The sequence below is a fragment of the Pan troglodytes genome, chromosome 13, assembly GCF_028858775.2.
Source record: "Pan troglodytes isolate AG18354 chromosome 13, NHGRI_mPanTro3-v2.0_pri, whole genome shotgun sequence".
Lineage (NCBI taxonomy): Eukaryota > Metazoa > Chordata > Mammalia > Primates > Hominidae > Pan > Pan troglodytes.
In genome coordinates this window covers 80,581,195-80,606,898 of record NC_072411.2, presented here as the reverse complement: position 1 = coordinate 80,606,898, position 25,704 = coordinate 80,581,195, and the positions used below count along the sequence as shown (strand labels likewise).

The window sequence follows — 25,704 nt, the reverse complement described above, 5'->3', positions numbered from 1 at the left end:
TTGTTTCTTTCTCAGATCCTCCAGGACCACCTTCAAATCCGCATGTCACTGATACTACCAAGAAATCTGCTTCTTTGGCATGGGGCAAGCCTCATTATGATGGTGGACTTGAAATCACTGGCTATGTCGTGGAGCATCAAAAAGTAGGAGATGAGGCCTGGATAAAAGATACCACAGGAACCGCCCTCAGAGTCACTCAGTTCATTGTTCCTGATCTTCAGACTAAAGAAAAATACAACTTCAGAATCAGTGCCATCAACGATGCAGGTGTTGGGGAGCCAGCGGTGATTCCAGATGTTGAAATCGTAGAACGGGAGATGGCTCCTGATTTTGAACTAGATGCCGAGCTTCGAAGAACACTTGTTGTTAGAGCAGGACTCAGTATTAGGATATTTGTGCCAATTAAAGGTCGTCCTGCTCCTGAAGTGACATGGACCAAAGATAACATCAACCTGAAAAACCGAGCCAACATTGAAAATACGGAATCATTTACTCTTCTGATTATCCCAGAATGTAACAGATATGATACCGGTAAATTTGTCATGACCATTGAAAACCCGGCTGGGAAGAAAAGTGGCTTTGTGAACGTCAGAGTCTTGGACACGCCAGGCCCAGTCCTCAACCTGCGGCCTACAGACATCACAAAGGACAGTGTCACCCTGCACTGGGACCTCCCTCTGATAGATGGAGGCTCACGTATAACAAACTACATTGTAGAGAAACGTGAAGCAACACGGAAATCTTATTCCACAGCCACCACTAAGTGCCATAAATGCACATATAAAGTTACCGGCTTGTCTGAAGGGTGTGAATATTTCTTCAGAGTGATGGCAGAGAATGAATATGGAATTGGTGAGCCAACAGAAACTACAGAGCCCGTAAAAGCCTCTGAAGCACCATCTCCACCAGACAGCCTTAACATCATGGACATAACTAAGAGCACCGTCAGCCTGGCATGGCCTAAGCCCAAACACGATGGTGGCAGCAAGATCACTGGCTATGTGATTGAAGCCCAAAGAAAAGGCTCTGACCAGTGGACCCACATCACAACCGTGAAAGGGTTAGAATGTGTTGTGAGGAATCTAACTGAAGGAGAGGAATATACCTTCCAAGTGATGGCAGTGAACAGCGCGGGGAGAAGTGCCCCTAGAGAAAGCAGACCCGTCATTGTCAAGGAGCAGACAATGCTTCCAGAGCTGGATCTCCGTGGCATCTATCAGAAACTGGTCATTGCCAAAGCTGGTGACAACATCAAAGTTGAAATTCCAGTGCTCGGTCGACCGAAGCCCACAGTGACATGGAAAAAAGGAGACCAATTTCTTAAACAGACACAGAGAGTTAATTTTGAAACCACAGCGACTTCAACCATTTTAAATATCAATGAGTGTGTCAGAAGTGATAGTGGGCCCTATCCATTAACAGCAAGGAACATTGTAGGAGAGGTTGGTGATGTCATCACCATTCAAGTCCATGATATCCCAGGGCCACCTACTGGACCAATCAAATTTGATGAAGTTTCATCTGATTTTGTAACCTTCTCTTGGGACCCACCTGAGAACGATGGTGGTGTACCAATAAGCAACTATGTAGTGGAAATGCGGCAGACTGACAGTACTACCTGGGTTGAGTTAGCAACCACCGTTATACGTACTACCTATAAAGCCACCCGCCTTACTACTGGATTAGAGTATCAGTTCCGTGTAAAAGCTCAGAATAGATATGGAGTTGGACCAGGCATCACATCAGCATGCATAGTTGCCAACTATCCATTTAAGGTTCCTGGACCTCCTGGTACCCCTCAGGTAACTGCAGTTACCAAGGATTCAATGACAATTAGCTGGCATGAGCCACTTTCTGATGGTGGAAGCCCCATTTTAGGATATCATGTTGAAAGAAAAGAACGAAATGGTATTCTCTGGCAGACTGTGAGCAAAGCTTTAGTACCAGGCAACATTTTCAAATCAAGTGGACTTACAGATGGTATTGCTTATGAGTTCCGGGTGATTGCAGAAAACATGGCAGGCAAAAGTAAGCCAAGCAAGCCATCAGAGCCTATGTTGGCTCTGGATCCCATTGACCCACCTGGAAAACCAGTACCTCTAAATATTACAAGACACACGGTGACACTTAAATGGGCTAAGCCTGAATATACTGGGGGCTTTAAAATTACCAGTTATATCGTTGAAAAGAGAGACCTTCCTAATGGACGGTGGCTGAAGGCCAACTTCAGCAACATTTTGGAGAATGAATTTACAGTCAGTGGCCTAACAGAAGATGCTGCATATGAATTCCGTGTGATCGCCAAAAATGCTGCAGGTGCCATCAGTCCACCATCTGAGCCATCTGATGCTATCACTTGCAGGGATGATGTTGAGGCACCAAAGATAAAGGTGGATGTTAAATTTAAGGACACGGTTATATTAAAAGCAGGTGAAGCATTCAGACTGGAAGCTGATGTTTCAGGCCGCCCACCTCCAACAATGGAATGGAGCAAAGATGGAAAAGAGCTGGAAGGCACAGCAAAGTTAGAAATAAAAATTGCAGATTTCTCTACTAATCTGGTAAACAAAGATTCAACAAGAAGGGACAGTGGTGCCTATACCCTTACAGCGACTAATCCTGGTGGCTTTGCTAAACACATTTTCAATGTCAAAGTTCTTGACAGACCAGGCCCACCTGAAGGACCTTTGGCTGTAACTGAAGTGACATCAGAAAAGTGTGTACTATCATGGTTCCCTCCACTGGATGATGGAGGTGCCAAAATTGATCATTACATAGTACAGAAACGTGAAACCAGCAGATTGGCATGGACAAATGTAGCCTCAGAAGTCCAAGTAACAAAGCTAAAGGTCACTAAACTCTTGAAAGGCAATGAATACATATTCCGTGTCATGGCTGTAAATAAATATGGAGTGGGAGAGCCACTGGAATCAGAGCCTGTGCTTGCAGTGAATCCTTATGGACCCCCTGATCCGCCCAAAAACCCTGAAGTGACAACTATTACTAAAGATTCGATGGTTGTCTGCTGGGGACATCCTGATTCTGATGGTGGAAGTGAAATCATCAATTATATTGTGGAACGGCGTGATAAAGCTGGCCAACGCTGGATTAAATGCAATAAAAAAACTCTTACTGATTTAAGATATAAAGTGTCTGGACTGACAGAAGGACATGAATATGAGTTCAGGATTATGGCTGAAAATGCTGCTGGAATTAGTGCACCAAGTCCTACCAGTCCATTTTACAAGGCTTGTGACACTGTGTTTAAACCTGGACCACCAGGTAACCCACGTGTTCTAGATACAAGCAGATCATCCATTTCAATCGCTTGGAATAAACCTATCTATGATGGTGGTTCAGAAATCACTGGGTATATGGTTGAGATTGCCCTGCCAGAGGAAGATGAATGGCAGATTGTCACTCCACCAGCAGGACTCAAGGCAACTTCGTATACTATCACTGGCCTCACAGAGAATCAGGAATATAAGATCCGCATCTATGCCATGAATTCCGAAGGACTTGGGGAACCTGCCCTTGTTCCTGGAACTCCAAAGGCTGAAGACAGAATGCTGCCTCCAGAAATTGAACTGGATGCTGACCTGCGCAAAGTTGTTACTATAAGGGCCTGCTGCACCCTGAGACTTTTTGTTCCCATCAAAGGAAGGCCTGCACCTGAGGTGAAGTGGGCCCGGGAACATGGAGAATCTTTAGATAAAGCTAGCATCGAATCCACAAGCTCTTACACCCTGCTTATTGTTGGAAATGTAAACAGATTTGACAGTGGCAAATATATACTAACTGTAGAAAATAGTTCAGGCAGCAAGTCTGCATTTGTCAATGTTAGAGTTCTCGATACACCAGGCCCCCCACAGGATCTGAAGGTAAAAGAGGTCACTAAGACATCTGTCACACTCACATGGGACCCACCTCTCCTTGATGGAGGTTCAAAAATCAAGAACTATATTGTTGAAAAGCGGGAATCAACAAGAAAAGCATATTCAACTGTTGCAACAAACTGCCACAAGACTTCCTGGAAGGTAGACCAGCTTCAAGAAGGCTGTAGCTACTATTTCAGGGTTCTCGCAGAAAATGAATATGGCATTGGGCTGCCTGCTGAAACCGCAGAATCTGTGAAAGCATCAGAACGACCTCTTCCTCCAGGAAAAATAACTTTGATGGATGTCACAAGAAATAGTGTGTCACTCTCTTGGGAGAAACCAGAGCATGATGGAGGCAGCCGAATTCTAGGCTACATTGTGGAGATGCAGACCAAAGGCAGTGACAAATGGGCCACGTGTGCCACAGTCAAGGTCACTGAAGCCACTATCACTGGATTAATTCAGGGTGAAGAATACTCTTTCCGTGTTTCAGCTCAGAATGAAAAGGGCATCAGTGATCCTAGACAACTGAGTGTGCCAGTGATCGCCAAAGATCTTGTCATTCCACCAGCCTTCAAACTCCTGTTCAATACTTTCACTGTACTGGCAGGTGAAGACCTAAAAGTTGATGTTCCATTCATTGGCCGCCCTACCCCAGCTGTAACCTGGCATAAAGATAATGTACCACTGAAGCAGACAACTAGAGTAAATGCAGAGAGCACAGAAAATAATTCACTACTGACAATAAAGGACGCCTGCCGAGAAGATGTTGGCCATTATGTGGTTAAACTGACTAACTCAGCTGGTGAAGCTACTGAAACCCTTAATGTTATCGTTCTTGACAAACCAGGGCCTCCAACTGGACCAGTTAAAATGGATGAAGTGACAGCTGATAGTATTACTCTTTCCTGGGGCCCACCCAAGTATGATGGTGGAAGTTCTATCAATAATTACATTGTTGAGAAACGGGACACTTCCACAACCACCTGGCAAATTGTATCAGCTACAGTTGCAAGGACAACAATAAAGGCTTGCAGACTGAAGACTGGATGTGAATATCAGTTTAGAATTGCAGCTGAAAACAGATATGGAAAGAGTACCTACCTCAATTCAGAGCCTATTGTAGCCCAATATCCATTCAAAGTTCCTGGTCCTCCTGGCACTCCACTTGTCACACTGTCCTCCAGGGACAGCATGGAAGTACAATGGAATGAGCCAGTCAGTGATGGAGGAAGTAGAGTCATTGGCTATCATCTAGAACGCAAGGAAAGAAATAGCATCCTCTGGGTTAAGTTGAATAAAACACCTATTCCTCAAACCAAGTTTAAGACAACTGGCCTTGAAGAAGGTGTTGAATATGAATTTAGAGTCTCTGCAGAGAACATCGTGGGCATTGGCAAGCCGAGTAAAGTATCAGAATGTTATGTGGCTCGTGACCCATGTGATCCACCAGGACGGCCAGAGGCAATCATTGTCACAAGGAATTCTGTGACTCTTCAGTGGAAGAAACCCACCTATGATGGTGGAAGCAAGATCACTGGTTATATTGTTGAGAAGAAAGAATTACCTGAGGGCCGTTGGATGAAAGCCAGTTTTACAAATATTATTGACACTCATTTTGAAGTAACTGGCCTAGTTGAAGATCACAGATATGAGTTCCGGGTTATAGCCCGAAATGCCGCAGGAGTGTTTAGTGAGCCTTCAGAAAGCACAGGAGCAATAACAGCTAGAGATGAGGTAGATCCACCACGAATAAGTATGGATCCAAAATACAAAGACACAATCGTGGTTCATGCTGGTGAATCATTCAAGGTTGATGCAGATATTTATGGCAAACCAATACCAACCATTCAGTGGATAAAAGGTGATCAGGAGCTTTCAAACACAGCTCGATTAGAAATAAAGAGCACCGACTTTGCCACCAGTCTCAGTGTAAAAGAGGCAGTACGTGTCGACAGTGGAAATTACATACTGAAGGCCAAAAATGTTGCAGGAGAAAGATCAGTTACTGTGAATGTCAAGGTTCTTGACAGACCAGGGCCACCTGAAGGACCTGTTGTTATCTCAGGAGTTACAGCAGAAAAATGCACACTAGCTTGGAAACCCCCACTTCAGGATGGTGGGAGTGATATCATAAATTATATTGTGGAAAGGAGAGAAACCAGCCGCTTAGTTTGGACTGTGGTTGATGCCAATGTGCAGACTCTCAGCTGCAAGGTTACTAAGCTTCTTGAAGGCAATGAATATACTTTCCGTATAATGGCAGTAAACAAATATGGTGTTGGTGAACCTCTTGAATCTGAGCCAGTAGTTGCCAAGAATCCATTTGTAGTACCAGATGCACCAAAAGCTCCAGAAGTCACAACAGTGACCAAGGACTCAATGATTGTTGTATGGGAAAGACCAGCATCTGACGGTGGTAGTGAAATTCTTGGATATGTTCTTGAGAAACGGGATAAAGAAGGCATTAGATGGACAAGATGCCATAAGCGTCTGATTGGAGAGTTGCGCCTGAGAGTAACTGGACTCATAGAAAATCACGATTATGAGTTCAGAGTTTCTGCTGAGAATGCTGCTGGACTTAGTGAACCAAGCCCTCCTTCTGCTTACCAAAAGGCTTGTGATCCTATTTATAAACCAGGACCCCCAAACAACCCCAAAGTCATAGACATAACCAGATCTTCAGTATTCCTTTCTTGGAGCAAACCAATATATGATGGTGGCTGTGAAATTCAAGGATACATTGTTGAAAAATGTGATGTGAGTGTTGGTGAATGGACAATGTGCACTCCACCAACAGGAATTAATAAAACAAACATAGAAGTAGAGAAGCTGTTGGAAAAGCATGAATACAACTTCCGTATCTGTGCTATTAATAAAGCTGGAGTTGGAGAACATGCTGATGTCCCTGGACCTATTATAGTTGAAGAAAAATTGGAAGCACCAGACATTGATCTTGACCTAGAACTAAGGAAAATCATAAATATAAGGGCAGGTGGCTCCTTAAGGTTATTTGTTCCTATAAAAGGTCGTCCTACACCAGAAGTTAAATGGGGAAAGATGGATGGTGAAATCCGAGATGCAGCTATAATTGATGTCACTAGCAGTTTCACCTCTCTTGTTCTTGACAATGTCAACCGATATGATAGTGGAAAATATACGCTTACATTAGAAAACAGCAGTGGAACAAAGTCTGCCTTTGTTACTGTGAGAGTTCTGGACACGCCAAGTCCACCTGTTAACCTGAAAGTCACAGAAATCACCAAAGACTCAGTATCAATTACATGGGAACCTCCTTTGTTGGATGGGGGATCCAAAATAAAAAATTACATTGTTGAGAAACGTGAAGCCACAAGAAAATCATATGCTGCTGTTGTAACTAACTGCCATAAGAATTCTTGGAAAATCGATCAGCTCCAAGAAGGTTGCAGTTATTACTTTAGAGTCACAGCTGAGAATGAGTATGGTATTGGCCTTCCTGCCCAGACTGCTGATCCAATTAAGGTTGCAGAAGTCCCACAACCTCCTGGAAAAATAACTGTGGATGATGTCACCAGAAACAGTGTCTCTCTGAGTTGGACAAAACCTGAACATGATGGTGGCAGTAAAATCATTCAGTATATTGTGGAAATGCAAGCTAAACACAGTGAGAAATGGTCAGAGTGTGCTCGAGTAAAGTCTCTTGAGGCAGTAATTACCAACCTAACTCAAGGGGAAGAATATCTTTTTAGAGTTGTTGCTGTAAATGAAAAGGGGAGAAGTGATCCTCGGTCCCTTGCAGTTCCAATAGTTGCCAAAGATCTGGTAATTGAGCCAGATGTAAAACCTGCATTCAGTAGTTACAGTGTACAGGTTGGCCAAGATTTGAAAATAGAAGTGCCAATTTCTGGACGTCCTAAGCCAACCATTACCTGGACTAAAGATGGTCTCCCACTGAAGCAGACCACAAGAATCAATGTTACTGATTCACTGGATCTCACCACACTCAGTATTAAAGAAACTCATAAGGATGATGGTGGACAATATGGAATCACAGTTGCCAATGTTGTTGGTCAGAAGACAGCATCCATCGAAATTGTAACTCTAGATAAACCTGATCCTCCAAAAGGACCTGTTAAATTTGATGACGTCAGTGCTGAAAGTATTACATTATCTTGGAACCCTCCATTATATACAGGGGGCTGCCAAATCACCAACTACATTGTTCAGAAAAGAGATACAACCACCACAGTATGGGATGTTGTTTCTGCTACTGTTGCTAGAACTACACTCAAAGTGACCAAACTGAAAACTGGTACAGAATACCAATTTAGAATATTTGCCGAAAACAGATATGGACAAAGCTTTGCCTTAGAGTCTGATCCAATTGTAGCTCAATATCCCTACAAAGAACCAGGCCCTCCAGGTACACCATTTGCCACAGCCATTTCCAAAGACTCCATGGTCATACAGTGGCACGAACCAGTCAACAATGGTGGAAGCCCCGTCATAGGTTACCACCTGGAGAGAAAAGAAAGAAACAGTATTTTGTGGACAAAGGTCAACAAAACTATTATTCATGACACCCAATTCAAAGCACAGAATCTTGAAGAAGGCATTGAATATGAATTCAGAGTGTATGCTGAAAATATTGTTGGTGTAGGCAAAGCAAGCAAGAATTCTGAATGCTATGTAGCCAGAGATCCCTGTGACCCACCAGGAACCCCAGAACCAATAATGGTTAAAAGAAATGAAATCACTTTACAGTGGACCAAACCTGTGTATGATGGTGGAAGTATGATTACAGGCTACATTGTAGAGAAACGTGATTTGCCTGATGGTCGTTGGATGAAAGCTAGCTTTACAAATGTCATTGAAACTCAATTTACTGTGTCAGGTCTTACTGAAGATCAAAGATATGAATTCAGAGTCATTGCAAAGAATGCAGCTGGTGCAATAAGTAAACCCTCTGACAGTACTGGACCAATAACTGCCAAGGATGAGGTTGAACTCCCAAGAATTTCAATGGATCCAAAATTCAGAGACACAATTGTGGTAAATGCTGGAGAAACATTCAGACTTGAGGCTGACGTCCATGGAAAGCCCCTACCTACCATTGAGTGGTTAAGAGGAGATAAGGAAATTGAAGAATCTGCTAGATGTGAAATAAAGAACACAGATTTCAAGGCTTTACTTATTGTAAAAGATGCAATTAGAATTGATGGTGGGCAGTATATTTTAAGAGCTTCCAATGTTGCAGGTTCTAAGTCATTCCCAGTAAATGTAAAAGTATTAGATAGACCAGGACCTCCAGAAGGGCCAGTCCAGGTTACTGGAGTCACTTCTGAAAAATGCTCTTTAGCATGGTCTCCACCACTTCAAGATGGTGGCAGTGACATTTCTCACTATGTTGTTGAAAAGCGAGAAACCAGTCGACTTGCCTGGACTGTTGTTGCTTCAGAAGTTGTGACCAATTCTCTGAAAGTTACCAAACTCTTAGAAGGTAATGAATATATTTTCCGTATAATGGCTGTCAACAAATATGGTGTTGGAGAGCCTTTGGAATCTGCACCAGTACTAATGAAAAATCCATTTGTGCTTCCTGGACCACCAAAAAGCTTGGAAGTCACAAATATTGCCAAAGACTCCATGACCGTCTGTTGGAACCGTCCAGATAGTGATGGTGGAAGTGAGATTATTGGTTACATTGTAGAGAAAAGAGACAGAAGTGGCATTCGATGGATAAAATGTAATAAACGCCGCATTACAGATTTGCGTCTAAGAGTGACAGGATTAACAGAAGATCATGAGTATGAATTCAGGGTCTCTGCAGAAAATGCTGCTGGAGTTGGGGAACCAAGTCCAGCTACAGTTTATTATAAAGCCTGTGATCCTGTGTTCAAACCTGGCCCACCTACCAATGCACACATTGTAGACACCACTAAAAATTCAATCACACTTGCCTGGGGTAAACCCATCTATGATGGTGGCAGTGAGATCTTGGGATATGTAGTAGAAATCTGTAAAGCAGATGAAGAAGAATGGCAAATAGTTACTCCACAGACTGGCCTGAGAGTCACTCGATTTGAAATTTCAAAACTCACTGAACACCAAGAGTATAAAATACGAGTCTGTGCCCTCAACAAAGTTGGTTTAGGTGAGGCTACATCAGTTCCTGGTACTGTGAAACCAGAAGATAAACTTGAAGCACCTGAACTTGACCTTGACTCCGAATTAAGAAAAGGAATTGTTGTAAGAGCTGGTGGATCTGCCAGAATTCACATTCCATTCAAAGGTCGTCCAACGCCTGAGATCACTTGGTCTCGAGAGGAAGGTGAATTCACAGATAAGGTCCAAATTGAAAAGGGAGTAAACTATACCCAACTATCAATAGATAACTGTGATAGAAATGATGCTGGAAAATACATTCTTAAGTTGGAAAACAGCAGTGGATCAAAGTCTGCTTTTGTAACTGTGAAAGTTCTTGACACTCCAGGACCACCACAGAATTTGGCAGTCAAAGAAGTGAGAAAAGATTCTGTCTTCCTGGTATGGGAGCCACCCATCATTGATGGAGGGGCAAAGGTCAAGAACTATGTGATTGACAAACGTGAGTCAACCAGAAAAGCGTATGCTAATGTGAGTAGTAAATGCAGCAAAACAAGTTTTAAAGTGGAAAACCTTACAGAAGGAGCCATTTATTACTTCAGAGTCATGGCTGAAAATGAATTTGGAGTTGGTGTTCCAGTGGAAACTGTTGATGCCGTGAAAGCTGCTGAACCTCCTTCCCCACCAGGAAAGGTTACACTCACTGATGTGTCCCAGACCAGTGCATCACTTATGTGGGAGAAACCTGAACATGATGGCGGTAGCAGAGTCCTGGGGTACGTTGTTGAAATGCAGCCCAAAGGAACTGAAAAATGGAGCATTGTGGCTGAATCCAAAGTCTGTAATGCAGTTGTCACTGGTTTAAGTTCTGGACAAGAATATCAGTTCCGTGTCAAGGCTTATAATGAGAAAGGAAAAAGCGATCCAAGAGTGTTGGGTGTTCCTGTCATAGCCAAGGACTTGACTATACAGCCTAGTTTAAAGTTACCATTTAACACATATAGTATCCAAGCTGGAGAAGATCTTAAAATAGAAATTCCAGTTATAGGCCGACCAAGACCTAACATTTCTTGGGTCAAAGATGGTGAGCCTCTTAAACAGACAACAAGAGTAAACGTTGAAGAAACAGCTACCTCAACTGTTTTGCACATTAAAGAAGGTAACAAAGATGACTTTGGAAAATACACCGTAACGGCAACAAATAGTGCAGGCACAGCAACAGAAAATCTCAGTGTTATCGTTTTAGAAAAGCCTGGACCTCCAGTTGGCCCAGTTCGGTTTGATGAAGTTAGTGCAGACTTTGTAGTCATATCTTGGGAACCTCCAGCCTATACTGGTGGCTGCCAAATAAGCAACTACATTGTAGAGAAGCGAGATACAACCACCACCACTTGGCACATGGTATCAGCAACAGTTGCAAGAACAACAATTAAAATAACCAAACTGAAAACAGGCACGGAGTACCAGTTTAGAATTTTTGCTGAAAACAGGTATGGAAAAAGTGCCCCACTGGATTCTAAGGCAGTTATTGTACAATATCCATTTAAAGAACCTGGACCACCTGGAACTCCTTTTGTGACATCAATCTCAAAAGATCAGATGCTTGTGCAATGGCATGAGCCAGTTAATGATGGAGGCACCAAAATTATTGGCTACCATCTTGAACAGAAAGAAAAGAACAGTATTTTATGGGTCAAGTTAAATAAGACCCCCATTCAGGACACCAAATTCAAAACAACTGGGCTTGATGAGGGCCTTGAGTATGAGTTCAAAGTTTCTGCTGAAAATATTGTTGGCATTGGCAAGCCTAGCAAAGTGTCGGAATGCTTTGTTGCTCGTGATCCATGTGACCCACCTGGTCGCCCTGAAGCCATTGTTATTACAAGAAACAATGTCACACTGAAATGGAAGAAACCTGCCTATGATGGTGGTAGCAAAATAACAGGTTATATTGTAGAAAAGAAAGATCTACCTGATGGCCGCTGGATGAAAGCCAGCTTTACCAACGTATTAGAAACTGAATTTACAGTGAGTGGACTTGTAGAAGACCAAAGATATGAATTTAGAGTAATTGCAAGAAATGCAGCTGGAAACTTTAGTGAACCATCTGATAGTAGTGGTGCCATTACTGCAAGAGATGAAATTGATGCACCAAATGCCTCTCTGGATCCAAAATATAAAGATGTCATCGTTGTTCATGCAGGAGAGACTTTTGTTCTTGAAGCCGACATCCGTGGCAAACCTATACCTGATGTTGTTTGGTCAAAAGATGGAAAAGAACTTGAAGAAACAGCTGCTAGAATGGAAATTAAATCTACTATTCAGAAAACAACTCTTGTTGTCAAAGACTGTATACGGACTGATGGAGGACAATATATTCTGAAACTCAGCAATGTTGGTGGTACAAAGTCTATACCCATCACTGTAAAGGTACTTGACAGGCCAGGGCCTCCTGAAGGGCCTCTGAAAGTTACTGGAGTTACTGCGGAAAAATGTTACCTGGCATGGAACCCACCTTTGCAAGATGGTGGTGCTAATATTTCACATTACATCATTGAAAAGAGGGAGACAAGCCGACTCTCTTGGACCCAGGTTTCAACTGAGGTACAGGCCCTTAACTACAAAGTTACTAAACTTCTTCCTGGTAATGAGTACATTTTCCGTGTCATGGCTGTGAATAAATATGGAATTGGAGAGCCCTTGGAATCTGGGCCTGTTACGGCCTGTAATCCTTATAAGCCACCAGGTCCTCCCTCAACACCTGAAGTCTCAGCAATCACCAAAGATTCTATGGTAGTAACATGGGCACGCCCAGTAGACGACGGAGGTGCTGAAATTGAGGGCTACATTCTTGAAAAACGAGATAAGGAAGGCGTTAGATGGACCAAGTGCAACAAGAAAACATTAACGGATCTGCGGCTCAGGGTAACTGGTCTTACCGAAGGCCATTCCTATGAATTCAGAGTTGCTGCTGAAAATGCAGCTGGTGTGGGAGAACCTAGTGAGCCATCTGTTTTCTACCGTGCATGTGATGCCTTGTATCCACCAGGTCCACCAAGCAGTCCAAAAGTGACAGACACTTCCAGATCTTCTGTCTCCCTGGCATGGAGTAAGCCAATTTATGATGGTGGCGCACCTGTTAAAGGCTATGTTGTAGAGGTCAAAGAAGCTGCTGCGGATGAATGGACCATCTGCACTCCACCAACAGGATTACAAGGAAAGCAGTTCACAGTGACCAAGCTTAAAGAAAACACTGAATATAACTTCCGTATTTGTGCCATCAATTCTGAAGGTGTAGGTGAACCTGCAACTCTCCCTGGTTCAGTGGTTGCTCAGGAGAGGATAGAGCCACCAGAAATAGAACTCGATGCTGATCTCAGAAAGGTGGTCGTTCTGCGTGCAAGTGCTACTTTACGCTTATTTGTCACTATCAAAGGTCGACCAGAACCCGAAGTTAAATGGGAAAAGGCAGAAGGCATTCTCACTGACAGGGCTCAGATCGAGGTGACCAGCTCATTTACAATGTTGGTGATTGATAATGTTACCAGATTTGACAGTGGTCGGTATAATCTGACATTAGAAAATAATAGTGGCTCCAAAACAGCTTTTGTTAACGTCAGAGTTCTTGACTCACCAAGTGCCCCTGTGAATTTGACTGTAAGAGAAGTGAAGAAAGACTCAGTGACGTTGTCCTGGGAACCACCACTTATTGATGGTGGAGCTAAGATTACAAACTACATTGTCGAAAAACGAGAAACTACAAGAAAAGCCTATGCTACCATTACAAATAATTGCACTAAAACTACTTTCAGAATTGAAAATCTACAAGAAGGATGTTCTTACTACTTCCGAGTCTTGGCTTCCAATGAATATGGGATTGGTTTGCCAGCTGAAACAACAGAACCCGTTAAAGTGTCTGAACCACCCCTCCCACCTGGAAGAGTAACTCTTGTTGATGTGACCCGTAAAACAGCTACAATTAAGTGGGAGAAACCAGAAAGTGATGGCGGCAGCAAAATTACTGGTTATGTGGTTGAAATGCAGACTAAAGGGAGTGAAAAGTGGAGCGCCTGCACACAAGTTAAGACTCTAGAAGCAACTATATCTGGCTTAACTGCAGGAGAAGAGTATGTCTTCAGGGTAGCTGCAGTTAACGAAAAGGGAAGAAGTGATCCAAGACAACTTGGAGTGCCAGTAATTGCAAGGGATATTGAAATAAAGCCTTCAGTTGAGCTCCCTTTCCATACTTTCAATGTAAAGGCTAGAGAACAACTTAAGATTGATGTGCCATTCAAAGGAAGACCTCAAGCTACTGTGAACTGGAGAAAAGATGGTCAGACTCTTAAAGAGACAACTAGAGTCAATGTTTCTTCTTCAAAGACTGTAACATCACTATCTATTAAGGAAGCTTCAAAGGAAGATGTTGGAACTTATGAATTATGTGTTTCAAACAGTGCTGGATCCATAACAGTTCCTATTACTATAATTGTCCTTGACAGACCAGGACCTCCAGGTCCTATACGTATTGATGAGGTTAGTTGTGACAGCATAACCATTTCTTGGAATCCTCCAGAATATGATGGTGGCTGCCAAATTAGCAATTACATTGTTGAAAAGAAAGAAACCACCTCTACAACATGGCACATAGTTTCACAAGCAGTTGCAAGAACATCCATTAAAATAGTTCGCCTGACAACAGGAAGTGAGTATCAGTTCCGTGTTTGTGCAGAAAACCGCTATGGAAAGAGCTCCTACAGTGAATCTTCAGCTGTTGTTGCAGAGTATCCATTCAGTCCCCCAGGTCCTCCTGGTACTCCTAAAGTTGTGCATGCCACAAAATCTACCATGCTTGTAACCTGGCAAGTGCCAGTTAATGATGGAGGAAGTCGAGTAATTGGCTATCATCTTGAGTATAAAGAAAGAAGCAGCATTCTTTGGTCAAAAGCAAATAAAATCCTCATTGCTGATACTCAAATGAAAGTCTCCGGCCTTGATGAAGGACTGATGTATGAGTACCGTGTATATGCTGAAAATATTGCTGGAATTGGTAAATGCAGTAAATCTTGTGAACCAGTCCCTGCAAGAGATCCTTGTGACCCTCCTGGACAACCTGAAGTCACAAATATCACAAGAAAATCAGTGTCACTTAAATGGTCTAAACCACATTATGATGGTGGAGCTAAGATCACAGGATACATTGTTGAACGCAGAGAACTACCAGATGGCCGGTGGCTGAAGTGCAATTATACTAATATACAAGAAACATACTTTGAAGTAACTGAACTTACTGAAGATCAGCGTTATGAATTCCGGGTTTTTGCAAGGAATGCTGCTGACTCAGTTAGTGAGCCATCTGAATCCACTGGGCCTATTATAGTTAAAGATGATGTTGAGCCTCCAAGAGTTATGATGGATGTCAAGTTCCGAGACGTTATTGTTGTCAAAGCTGGAGAGGTCCTTAAGATAAATGCAGACATTGCAGGGCGACCTCTGCCAGTAATTTCCTGGGCCAAGGATGGTATAGAAATTGAAGAAAGAGCAAGAACAGAAATCATCTCAACAGACAATCATACTTTGTTAACAGTTAAAGACTGTATAAGACGAGACACTGGGCAATATGTACTAACACTGAAGAATGTTGCCGGCACTCGGTCTGTGGCCGTTAATTGCAAAGTACTTGATAAGCCTGGTCCACCAGCAGGACCACTTGAAATAAATGGCCTCACTGCTGAGAAATGCTCTCTTTCCTGGGGACGTCCCCAAGAAGATGGTGGTGCAGATATCGACTATTACATCGTAGAAAAACGTGAAACAAGCCACCTTGCATGGACAATATGTGAAGGAGAGTTACAGACGACATCCTGTAAAGTAACCAAGTTACTCAAAGGCAATGAATATATATTTAGAGTAACTGGTGTTAATAAATATGGTGTTGGTGAGCCCCTAGAGAGTGTAGCTGTAAAGGCACTAGATCCATTTACAGTTCCAAGTCCACCCACGTCTTTGGAAATTACTTCTGTGACCAAAGAATCTATGACACTTTGCTGGTCAAGACCCGAGAGTGATGGAGGTAGTGAAATATCTGGATATATAATTGAAAGGCGAGAGAAAAATAGCCTAAGATGGGTGCGTGTAAACAAAAAACCAGTTTATGATCTAAGAGTGAAATCAACAGGACTTCGGGAAGGATGTGAATATGAATATCGTGTTTATGCAGAAAATGCTGCTGGCCTAAGTCTTCCAAGTGAAACCTCTCCCTTAATTAGGGCAGAAGATCCAGTGTTCCTACCATCTCCTCCATCCAAACCCAAAATTGTGGACTCAGGCAAGACAACTATAACTATTGCCTGGGTTAAGCCGCTGTTTGATGGTGGGGCCCCGATAACTGGATATACTGTAGAATACAAAAAATCTGATGACACTGACTGGAAAACTTCCATTCAGAGCTTACGAGGGACAGAATATACAATAAGCGGATTAACAACAGGAGCTGAATATGTTTTCAGAGTAAAATCTGTCAATAAGGTTGGTGCTAGTGACCCCAGTGATAGCTCTGACCCTCAGATAGCAAAGGAAAGAGAAGAAGAACCTTTATTTGATATTGACAGTGAAATGAGGAAGACCTTGATTGTCAAGGCTGGTGCCTCATTTACCATGACTGTGCCTTTCCGAGGAAGACCAGTACCCAATGTCTTGTGGAGTAAGCCAGACACTGACCTCCGTACTAGAGCTTATGTTGATACCACAGACTCTCGTACATCACTGACCATTGAAAATGCCAACAGAAATGACTCTGGAAAGTACACATTAACAATTCAGAATGTTTTGAGTGCTGCTTCACTGACCTTAGTTGTCAAAGTTTTAGATACCCCAGGTCCTCCAACCAACATTACTGTGCAAGATGTAACCAAAGAGTCTGCAGTGTTATCCTGGGATGTTCCTGAAAACGATGGTGGAGCACCAGTGAAGAATTACCACATAGAAAAACGTGAGGCCAGCAAGAAAGCATGGGTCTCTGTGACCAACAACTGTAACCGCCTCTCCTACAAAGTTACCAATTTACAAGAAGGAGCTATCTATTACTTCAGAGTCTCTGGAGAAAATGAGTTTGGTGTTGGTATACCAGCTGAAACAAAGGAAGGAGTAAAAATAACAGGTATGTTTTAAGAATAAGGAAATTCTACATATCCATGTTAATTTTGCTAGAATAGTGTGAGTCATTCTAATTAGTCGTTATTTCACCTTAAATGCTTTTGGGTTCACACCCTTCACACCCCAAACTATTCATACTATGGCACAAAATGGAATCTCTAGTGAAGAGTCTTTCATTGATTAAAAAAACAGAAATTTACGTAGCTAAAATTGGATAATATATGTTGAATTTAAGTATTATTGAATCTAACTGTATATATATGTAGGTATACATGTTTATATATATATATACACAGATTATATATATATAGTATGTGTGTATGACATATATCGTATGTGTGTATGTGCATGTGTGTGTGTACAGAAATTGTATATAAAGTTTTTTAAAAGATTGTTCATCTTGTTCCTCTTTTTTATCCCCATGGTAAATTTGGAGTAAATTTTATCATTTAATCTGGTCATTTTACCCTTAATTTGGATTTGAATGCTATAGCATGTAATGACATAGCTTGTGGGAGCCTTGGTTGGTTCAGAAGCAAAATGGGTTATGTAAAAAGGAAGACTAAAATCAACGTAAAAATATGGCCTTCATTTAAAAGTTTTCTTTTGACAATACATGAAGAGTGCACATTTAAAAGTGTTGTAATAATTATTCACTTTCTTTTGATGCTTTGTTTTCTTAGAAAAACCAAGCCCACCTGAAAAACTTGGAGTAACAAGTATATCCAAAGACAGTGTTTCCCTGACCTGGCTGAAGCCTGAACATGATGGCGGAAGCAGAATTGTACACTATGTCGTTGAAGCACTAGAAAGAGGACAGAAAAACTGGGTTAAATGTGCAGTGGCAAAGTCAACCCATCACGTTGTTTCCGGTCTGAGAGAGAATTCTGAATACTTTTTCCGAGTGTTTGCTGAAAATCAAGCTGGCCTGAGTGACCCGAGAGAGCTTCTGCTTCCTGTTCTTATTAAGGAGCAACTAGGTATGTCTAATTTTGTGTAGAAGCAAAATTTGAAATTATTTGCATTGATTTATGTTAATTTTCAGAAACGCTTTTTCACTTTCACTTTCTATACTCATTTTTCAGAACCACCTGAAATTGATATGAAGAATTTCCCAAGTCACACTGTATATGTTAGAGCTGGTTCAAACCTTAAAGTTGACATTCCAATCTCTGGAAAACCACTTCCCAAAGTGACCTTATCAAAAGATGGTGTCCCCCTTAAGGCAACCATGAGATTTAATACCGAAATTACTGCTGAGAACCTGACCATCAATCTCAAAGAAAGTGTTACAGCTGACGCTGGGAGATATGAAATCACTGCTGCCAACTCCAGTGGTACAACCAAAGCTTTCATTAACATTGTTGTGCTAGACAGGCCTGGTCCTCCAACTGGCCCTGTTGTTATTAGTGATATAACTGAAGAAAGTGTGACTCTCAAATGGGAGCCACCTAAGTATGACGGTGGAAGTCAAGTTACCAACTACATTCTACTCAAAAGAGAAACAAGTACTGCAGTGTGGACTGAAGTGTCTGCAACAGTTGCAAGAACCATGATGAAAGTCATGAAACTGACCACAGGAGAAGAATACCAATTCCGCATCAAGGCAGAAAACCGCTTTGGCATCAGTGATCATATAGATTCAGCTTGTGTGACTGTCAAACTACCATACAGTAAGTTGTCCAACTTTTCAAAGATCCAGGTTTTCTTTTACCATAAATGTGTTATTGTCTGTACTAATCTATAGGATTTCTCTCTTTTGTAGCAACACCTGGACCACCATCTACACCATGGGTCACTAATGTTACTCGAGAAAGCATCACTGTGGGCTGGCATGAACCAGTGTCAAATGGAGGCAGTGCAGTCGTAGGCTATCACCTGGAAATGAAAGACAGAAACAGTATTTTATGGCAAAAAGCCAACAAACTGGTCATCCGCACAACTCACTTCAAAGTCACAACAATCAGTGCTGGACTTATTTATGAATTCAGGGTGTATGCAGAAAATGCTGCTGGAGTTGGAAAACCCAGCCATCCTTCTGAACCAGTCTTGGCAATTGATGCTTGTGGTACGTATTTGTCATGGGAAGGGCAGTTCTGATAACAAAAATGCAAATCTTACTTCTGCGAAGCAAAATATTATAAGTGCTGCTAATCTGCTTCTCTTATTACCACAGAACCCCCAAGAAATGTTCGTATCACTGATATTTCAAAGAACTCTGTCAGCCTTTCATGGCAACAACCAGCTTTCGATGGAGGTAGCAAGATTACAGGCTACATTGTTGAGAGACGTGACCTTCCAGATGGCAGATGGACCAAGGCCAGCTTCACCAATGTTACTGAAACTCAATTCACCATCTCTGGCTTGACTCAGAATTCCCAGTATGAATTCCGTGTCTTTGCTAGGAATGCTGTTGGTTCCATTAGCAATCCATCTGAGGTTGTAGGGCCCATTACTTGCATCGATTCTTATGGTAAGCATACTTAGCACTTTGAATCAAAATTGCTATTTAACTCAGTATTTCCGCATACCTTTTCCTGGTTCTAATCCTATAGAATAACTTTTACTCTGTGCCTTAATGGGGTTTTTGGAAGAAATTATGGACTAGCTGGGAGTCTGAGGAAAATTCCTTAAATACCTTTCCAGCCCTCTTGACTTGACTGTAAAGTGAGAGATTTAGACCTCAGGATATCTATGGGCCTTTCCAACTTCAACCTTTTATGATTGATTGTATGAGTTGGTGCTTTCATTCTATTTTAAATTATCAGAGTCAATAATTAAACCATGGTTGAGTTCCTAGAGAATATTGCTCTTAAATAAGCCACAGACTAAACAGAGACTTCGTTTTTTGTGTTTTTGTTTGTTTGTTTGTTTGTTTGTTTGTTTGTTTGAGACAGAGTCTCATTCTGTCACCCAGGCTGTAGTGCAGTGGCACGGTCTTGGTTCACTGCAACTTCCGCCTCCTGGGCTCAAACGATTCTCGTGCCTCAGTCACCTGAGTAGCTGGGATTACAGGCATGCCCCACCACACCCAGCTAATTTTTTGTATTTTTAGTAGGGACGGAGTTTCACCATGTTGGCCAGGCAGGTCTCAACCTCCTGACCTCAGGTGATCCACCCACCTCGGCCTCCCAAAGTGTTGGGATTACAGGTGTGAGCCACCATGCCTGGTCTAAACACAGACTTTGATGATGATAGTATTAGCAGCAGCTAACATTTATTGAGGAATTTTCATGAATTCTTTCCCTTAGTTCTCACAGCCCTCATATTAGCCATCTTATAGAAGGGAAACTGAGGCTGAGAGTGCTTTTGTAACTTCCCCGTTAGGGATGGAGTGGGAATTCAGACAGACAGACTTCAGAGCCCTCTCTATCATGGTTAGTCCAAAATGCATATTCTTCACCATTCTGGAAAATAAGTGGCACATTCAACTCAACAATGTTTTGAAAATTAAAACGTCATGAGAGTCAGGTATCCTGTGACACTTTACCTAAAAGATCTCCATTTGCTAAGAGAAAATTGAGCCACTATAGTGTCTGGGCAAAAGTATCCTCTTCCATCTTCATGCTGAGAATCTCAGGGCTGTTCATTATTTATGAATCAGGCTTTGTGGATACTGAATCAGTGTTTATGAGAGTATAAAGCAAGTCGAATTTAGTTATCTTTCTTGATAATTCCAAACAGCATGGCAGAAAATCTGTCCAGTAATTATGTAGCTCTGTAGGTAGAGAATTCAGACTTTAAGTGTCTGACATGAACCATCCACACTTGGATATCAGTGAACTGGGAAGGGAAAAGAAAAAGAATAGGAGGTGCTTAGAAGAAAAGGAAAGAAAAGCTAAAGTGAAAGGAAATGTTTAACAGCTTCTTCCATGATGTTCTCACTACCATATCCCATTTCTTCACTGGAATAAAGCAACTAATGGACTTTAAAACACATGTAAAAGGTGCTTAAGTCCCTGCACAACTCACAGTCTTTCTACCCCATCTGAGATAGAAGAGTGGCCTATAAATTTTTAATTTTTAAATAATGATTGCATAGAATTATAATGATGGTGTGTGTGTATAATTTAATAATGGCCAATGACCTTACTTTAAGCTTGGTGCAACTATTTTTTTTCCATCCTTAAAATATTTTAAATATTTCTCATCTGTTTTTCTTGCAGGTGGTCCTGTAATTGATTTGCCTCTAGAATATACAGAAGTTGTCAAATACAGAGCAGGTACATCTGTGAAGCTCAGAGCTGGCATTTCTGGCAAACCTGCGCCTACTATTGAGTGGTATAAAGATGATAAAGAATTACAAACCAATGCACTGGTGTGTGTTGAAAATACCACGGACCTCGCATCTATACTCATCAAAGATGCCGATCGCCTTAATAGCGGATGCTATGAATTAAAACTAAGGAATGCCATGGGCTCAGCCTCAGCCACCATCAGAGTACAGATCCTTGGTAGGTGCTGAATACAGACCACTGTCATATTACATTTGCCTAAAGCTTAGTAATTTTGAATAAGTAGGCTTTAAAGAAGTACTAACATCGTGTTTTGTCCTTTCACTGATAGACAAACCAGGCCCACCTGGTGGACCAATTGAATTTAAGACTGTAACTGCTGAAAAGATCACCCTTCTCTGGCGGCCTCCAGCTGATGATGGTGGTGCAAAAATCACTCACTACATTGTGGAAAAGCGTGAGACAAGCCGCGTTGTGTGGTCTATGGTGTCTGAACATTTGGAAGAGTGCATCATTACAACCACCAAAATTATCAAAGGAAATGAATACATCTTCCGGGTTCGAGCCGTGAACAAATATGGAATTGGCGAGCCACTGGAATCTGATTCCGTTGTAGCCAAGAACGCATTTGGTGAGACATGATTTCATTAGAAAACTGAAACGTGAAAAATTTAAAAATAAACTACGCTAACCTGTGCATATGCTTTAATTTTCTTTTATATAACACCTGTCTCATTACCATCCTTTTCACAAGGTGAAAAATATAAAAAATAAAACCAATGTTCTTGGAAAGAATGTGAACATCAAAGGTATAATTTATCAGTAATGTTGATTCTTGTACCTTGTTTTCCTTTCCTTTCTAAATAGTTACACCTGGGCCACCAGGCATACCAGAAGTGACAAAGATTACCAAGAATTCGATGACTGTTGTATGGAGCAGGCCAATTGCAGATGGCGGTAGTGATATAAGTGGCTATTTCCTTGAAAAACGAGACAAGAAGAGCCTAGGATGGTTTAAAGTACTAAAAGAGACTATCCGTGACACCAGACAAAAAGTAACAGGACTCACAGAAAACAGTGACTATCAATACAGAGTTTGTGCTGTAAACGCTGCTGGACAGGGTCCATTTTCTGAACCATCTGAATTCTACAAAGCTGCTGATCCTATTGGTAAGTGCTCATACCTGCAGCATCTTCACCTGTGTCTTCTATATTCACCTGTGTGACTAAATTGTACATGATTGTGTAATTATTTTATTGTGAATGGCCATTCCAGATCCTCCAGGTCCACCTGCTAAGATAAGAATCACAGATTCAACCAAGTCATCCATCACCCTTGGCTGGAGTAAGCCTGTCTATGATGGGGGCAGTGCTGTTACTGGGTATGTTGTCGAGATAAGACAAGGAGAGGAAGAGGAATGGACTACTGTCTCTACCAAAGGAGAGGTCAGAACTACAGAATATGTGGTATCCAACCTGAAACCTGGAGTCAATTACTACTTCCGGGTATCTGCTGTAAACTGTGCTGGACAAGGAGAACCTATAGAAATGACTGAACCTGTACAAGCTAAAGATATACTTGGTATGTACCTACTGGTTTGATTATGTTTTTTAAAAAGCATACTTCCAGGAAATCACTCTTTTTTGCTTTTAAAATTCACTGTATGTATCCATTTTATGTCTACAGAGGCACCAGAGATTGACCTGGATGTGGCTCTCAGAACTTCTGTTATTGCCAAAGCTGGTGAAGATGTACAAGTGTTGATTCCCTTTAAAGGCAGACCTCCACCTACTGTCACATGGAGAAAAGATGAGAAGAATCTTGGCAGTGATGCCAGATACAGCATTGAAAACACTGATTCATCCTCATTACTCACCATTCCTCAAGTTACTCGCAATGATACAGGAAAATATATTCTCACAATAGAAAATGGAGTTGGTGAACCTAAGTCTTCAACTGTGAGTGTTAAAGTGCTTGACACACCAGCTGCCTGCCAGAAACTACAGGTTAAACATGTTTCTCGAGGCACAGTCACTTTGCTCTGGGATCCTCCTCTCATTGATGGAGGATCTCCAATAATTAATTATGTCATTGAAAAGAGAGATGCCACCAAGAGAACATGGTCTGTCGTATCACACAAATGTTCTAGCACATCCTTCAAGCTAATAGATTTGTCGGAGAAGACTCCATTCTTCTTCAGAGTTCTTGCAGAAAATGAAATTGGAATTGGGGAACCCTGTGAAACTACAGAGCCAGTGAAGGCTGCTGAAGTACCAGCTCCTATACGTGATCTCTCAATGAAAGACTCAACAAAGACATCTGTCATCCTCAGCTGGACCAAACCTGACTTTGATGGTGGTAGCGTCATCACAGAATATGTTGTAGAAAGGAAAGGTAAAGGTGAACAGACATGGTCCCACGCTGGCATAAGTAAGACATGTGAAATTGAGGTTAGCCAACTTAAGGAGCAGTCAGTCCTGGAATTCAGAGTGTTTGCCAAAAATGAGAAAGGACTGAGTGATCCTGTCACTATTGGGCCAATTACAGTGAAAGAACTTATTATTACACCTGAAGTTGACCTGTCAGATATCCCTGGGGCACAAGTCACTGTGAGAATTGGGCACAATGTGCACCTTGAATTACCTTATAAGGGAAAACCCAAACCATCCATCAGTTGGCTGAAAGATGGCTTGCCACTGAAAGAAAGTGAATTTGTTCGTTTCAGTAAAACTGAAAACAAAATTACTTTGAGTATTAAGAATGCCAAGAAGGAGCATGGAGGAAAATACACTGTTATTCTTGATAATGCAGTGTGTAGAATTGCAGTCCCCATTACAGTCATCACCCTTGGCCCACCATCAAAGCCCAAAGGACCCATTCGATTTGATGAAATCAAGGCTGATAGTGTCATCCTGTCATGGGATGTACCTGAAGATAATGGAGGAGGAGAAATTACTTGTTACAGCATCGAGAAGCGGGAAACTTCACAAACTAACTGGAAGATGGTGTGTTCAAGTGTTGCCAGAACGACTTTCAAAGTTCCTAATCTAGTCAAAGATGCTGAGTACCAGTTTAGAGTGAGAGCAGAAAACAGATACGGAGTCAGCCAACCACTTGTCTCAAGCATTATTGTGGCAAAACACCAGTTCAGGATTCCTGGTCCCCCAGGAAAGCCAGTTATATACAATGTGACTTCTGATGGCATGTCACTAACTTGGGATGCTCCAGTTTATGATGGTGGTTCAGAAGTTACTGGATTCCATGTTGAAAAGAAAGAAAGAAATAGCATCCTCTGGCAAAAAGTTAATATATCACCAATCTCTGGAAGAGAATATAGAGCCACTGGACTGGTAGAAGGTCTGGATTACCAATTCCGTGTATATGCTGAAAATTCTGCTGGCCTAAGCTCACCTAGTGACCCAAGCAAATTTACCTTAGCTGTTTCTCCAGTAGGTAAGTGATTATTATTCAAATACATTTAGTTTAGCAATTGAACATATTAGAAACAAATATATCAAGGAATGCTTTTCTTCTCTGCATCACCTTCTTACATATCTTCTTGTCACTAGAGAACTGGTCATGTAAAGCAAGAGGAATTATTTTAAGTCAGTCTAATAAACTAATTTGAAGTTCATTTTAAAGACTATGAAATGGAAAGTTGAAATTAATGACCAAAATGAGCTTGGGAGATTGAATAAATTACTTATTATAAAAATTTTACTTATTTATTAAAATTATAGAATAATTGTATTGTTCTTCCATGGATGATTAAGACCTGGTTACAAATGTAATGATGCATTTACCTTCCTTATAATTTTTTAGACCCACCTGGCACTCCTGACTACATTGATGTCACCCGGGAAACCATCACACTTAAATGGAACCCACCATTGCGTGATGGAGGCAGTAAGATTGTGGGCTATAGCATTGAGAAACGGCAAGGAAATGAACGCTGGGTGAGATGCAACTTTACTGACGTCAGTGAATGTCAGTACACAGTTACAGGACTCAGTCCTGGGGATCGCTATGAGTTCAGAATAATTGCAAGAAATGCTGTTGGAACTATAAGCCCGCCCTCACAGTCTTCTGGCATTATTATGACAAGAGATGAAAATGGTAAGCATTTACAACTTATTTCCAATGAGACTAAGAGCATTCACATTTTTAAAAAACACATTTGGCCCCTGGCCTGTAAAATGGTAACAGAAACAAATTACCCAAGGTTGCTAAGTGGATGAATTATGTCTTTCTACCTTTCAGATGAAAAGAAGAAAAAAATAATTGGCATCAATTATTTTTTCTATTATTTCACTCCATTCCCATATAAAGAGCATGCAGCAAGTGGGAATGA

At 41.6% G+C, this 25,704-nt stretch overlaps 1 protein-coding gene across 49 annotated transcripts in view; it reads left to right on the top strand.

Annotated features, from left to right (window-relative positions):
* TTN (titin) overlaps positions 1-25,704 on the top strand; it is a 282,990-nt gene that overhangs the window by 232,518 nt on the left and 24,768 nt on the right. For all 49 annotated transcript variants that reach the window (NM_001329611.3, XM_054678800.2, XM_024354671.3 and 46 more), the window contains 11 exons: positions 16-17,121; positions 17,801-18,097; positions 18,203-18,790; positions 18,883-19,185; positions 19,294-19,590; positions 21,284-21,571; positions 21,684-21,983; positions 22,220-22,522; positions 22,629-22,934; positions 23,040-24,806; positions 25,176-25,469. In NM_001329611.3, coding sequence (NP_001316540.3) covers positions 16-17,121; positions 17,801-18,097; positions 18,203-18,790; positions 18,883-19,185; positions 19,294-19,590; positions 21,284-21,571; positions 21,684-21,983; positions 22,220-22,522; positions 22,629-22,934; positions 23,040-24,806; positions 25,176-25,469 — 21,849 coding nt within the window. The remainder of the gene's footprint in view (positions 1-15; positions 17,122-17,800; positions 18,098-18,202; positions 18,791-18,882; positions 19,186-19,293; positions 19,591-21,283; positions 21,572-21,683; positions 21,984-22,219; positions 22,523-22,628; positions 22,935-23,039; positions 24,807-25,175; positions 25,470-25,704) is intronic.